The sequence below is a fragment of the Lottia gigantea genome (genome assembly GCF_000327385.1).
Source record: "Lottia gigantea unplaced genomic scaffold LOTGIsca_56, whole genome shotgun sequence".
Classification (NCBI taxonomy): domain Eukaryota; kingdom Metazoa; phylum Mollusca; class Gastropoda; family Lottiidae; genus Lottia; species Lottia gigantea.
In genome coordinates this window covers 569,703-571,648 of record NW_008709919.1, presented here as the reverse complement: position 1 = coordinate 571,648, position 1,946 = coordinate 569,703, and the positions used below count along the sequence as shown (strand labels likewise).

Sequence of the window (1,946 nt, the reverse complement as noted above, 5' to 3'; positions counted from 1 at the left end):
ATATATAACCTTTTAGACTGGATAACAGAGTGTCTGAATAGCCTTGAATATCACAAATAGTGCCAGAAAGACTGAATAACATAAGTACATTAGTCACAGTAACAAAATATATACTATGTGAATAAAATTTTAACAATATTCTTTTACAACAAGTAACAACATAAATTTTTCAATAAAGTTGAAATAGACAAGAAAAGAAAAAGAACAGGGAGCATGAGAAATTTTTGAGGGTAAAAAGCACTTATGATATTTGGGTGATTAAATTGATGCTTGTATGTGATATTTATACAGTAAAAATCCATAATATTTGGTAATGATAAATTAACTAACTAGGTGGGGGAGATGTAGGCTGCCAGCACTTTAAAAATAGCACTTTGAGAATGAAATTACATTACATGATGAACAACTTTAACCACACTTTTAACTGTGTATTATCTCTTTAAAATATGGCTCTCACTGCATGTTCATATGACCATTTACCTATTATCATTAATATTCTATTCATATTTTGTATTACCCTGTTTGTGCCTTAAAGAATCATACAATACATGGTCAAAGGGCAAAGATATTACTTAAAACCCTATCAATTACTATGAAACATGAACAGTTATGACTTATATACCCATTATAATAGTGTATACTAGTTACTATTATGTAACACAATGTATAACAGAAGATATTATGTGTAGGCCTACATATAATAATATTAATAATAAAAAAAAATACAGTAGTAAAATTTAATATGATGAAGTGTCTTGAAACTGTGTCATGTGAAGTAACACATATGATTTATGAAATATTATTTTAGGTACAAGGTTGTGAATACCGTTAAAACATTATTTATGTGAGATATACACAGTAAAAAGTGTGATACCCTCAAGCTCATTGCATAATCATTGATATCCCAGATTAACCCTTTAAACAGCTCAATTATATCTTAATTACTAACTGATTATATGACCAATAATGATTAGGAAAACAGATTAATATCAATATTAACAAAATTATGAACAAAAGACCTGTTGTCCGAACAAATTAACACATTTTTTGATACACATGAACACATAATATTATTATACACATCCATTTGATGGAGTTTGATATAGTTTGGTAAGTGAACAACACAGATTATTAATGAATTTTTCTTTACAAAAAAATGATTAACAGTGATATTTCATAATGTAACAAAAACCATGACACGTGTTTAGTCCTGCCTTATTTTAGTTTTTAAAAGTCAAAAACGCTGTCGTCAGGGGAGCTTGGATAGCTTGACATGGATCCATCACTCATGCCTGCAGACCCTGGAGCTTGGTGACGGCCTGAAGTGCTTGCCCTGAGAGATTCGTATTGGCGTTTGTACATGTCTCTTTCTCCCGTTAATAAACTTACTTGTCGCTGTAACTGATTTATTTGACAATGCAATGAAGAATTCGTATGTTCCAGGGAAAACCTTTGCTGCATTCGTTTTGAGCGACAGTTCTGTGCGTATCCACGATTTTTTAAAGTACGTCGTTTTTGCTTTAGTCGGATGGTCTCTTCTTTGGAAAGACCTTGCAGACGACGGTTTAATTCACGCACTGGCAACATCACTAAATCATCGTCACTCAGCAGGCCTAAACTTTTTTCCTCATCGTCGGACTCCATATTAGCACTGTCCACTTCAACCTTTATGGATGATTTTCTAACTGAATTTTCTGTCGTCTTCTTGGGTTTCCTTTCGGAAGGTGTATTCGGCTGTTTTTCGACGCCATTTTGGGCCTCCTTGTGCTTTGCGGCTGGCGAGTTTTTAACAGGCTGTGGCGATTTCAAATATTCCTCTATTTGTTGAATAGAGGTGTCTGTCGGTAGATCCATATTTTCTGACGGATTGGATTGCAAACCGGCATTCCATTGAATCCAATGCAAGTCTTCGAGGAGCGATTTCTGCTCCATAAGATCTTGACTGG

General features: G+C 33.7%; 1 protein-coding gene across 1 annotated transcript; it reads right to left on the bottom strand.

Annotated features, from left to right (window-relative positions):
- Positions 1-1,329: 1,329 nt before the first annotated feature.
- Positions 1,330-1,608, bottom strand: LOTGIDRAFT_69225 (hypothetical protein; the record flags this gene model as incomplete). Its single annotated transcript, XM_009063146.1, has 1 exon — positions 1,330-1,608. A coding segment is annotated over one exon (279 nt), but the record flags the coding sequence as incomplete, so codon positions are not given.
- Between the last annotated feature and the right edge of the window lie 338 nt (positions 1,609-1,946).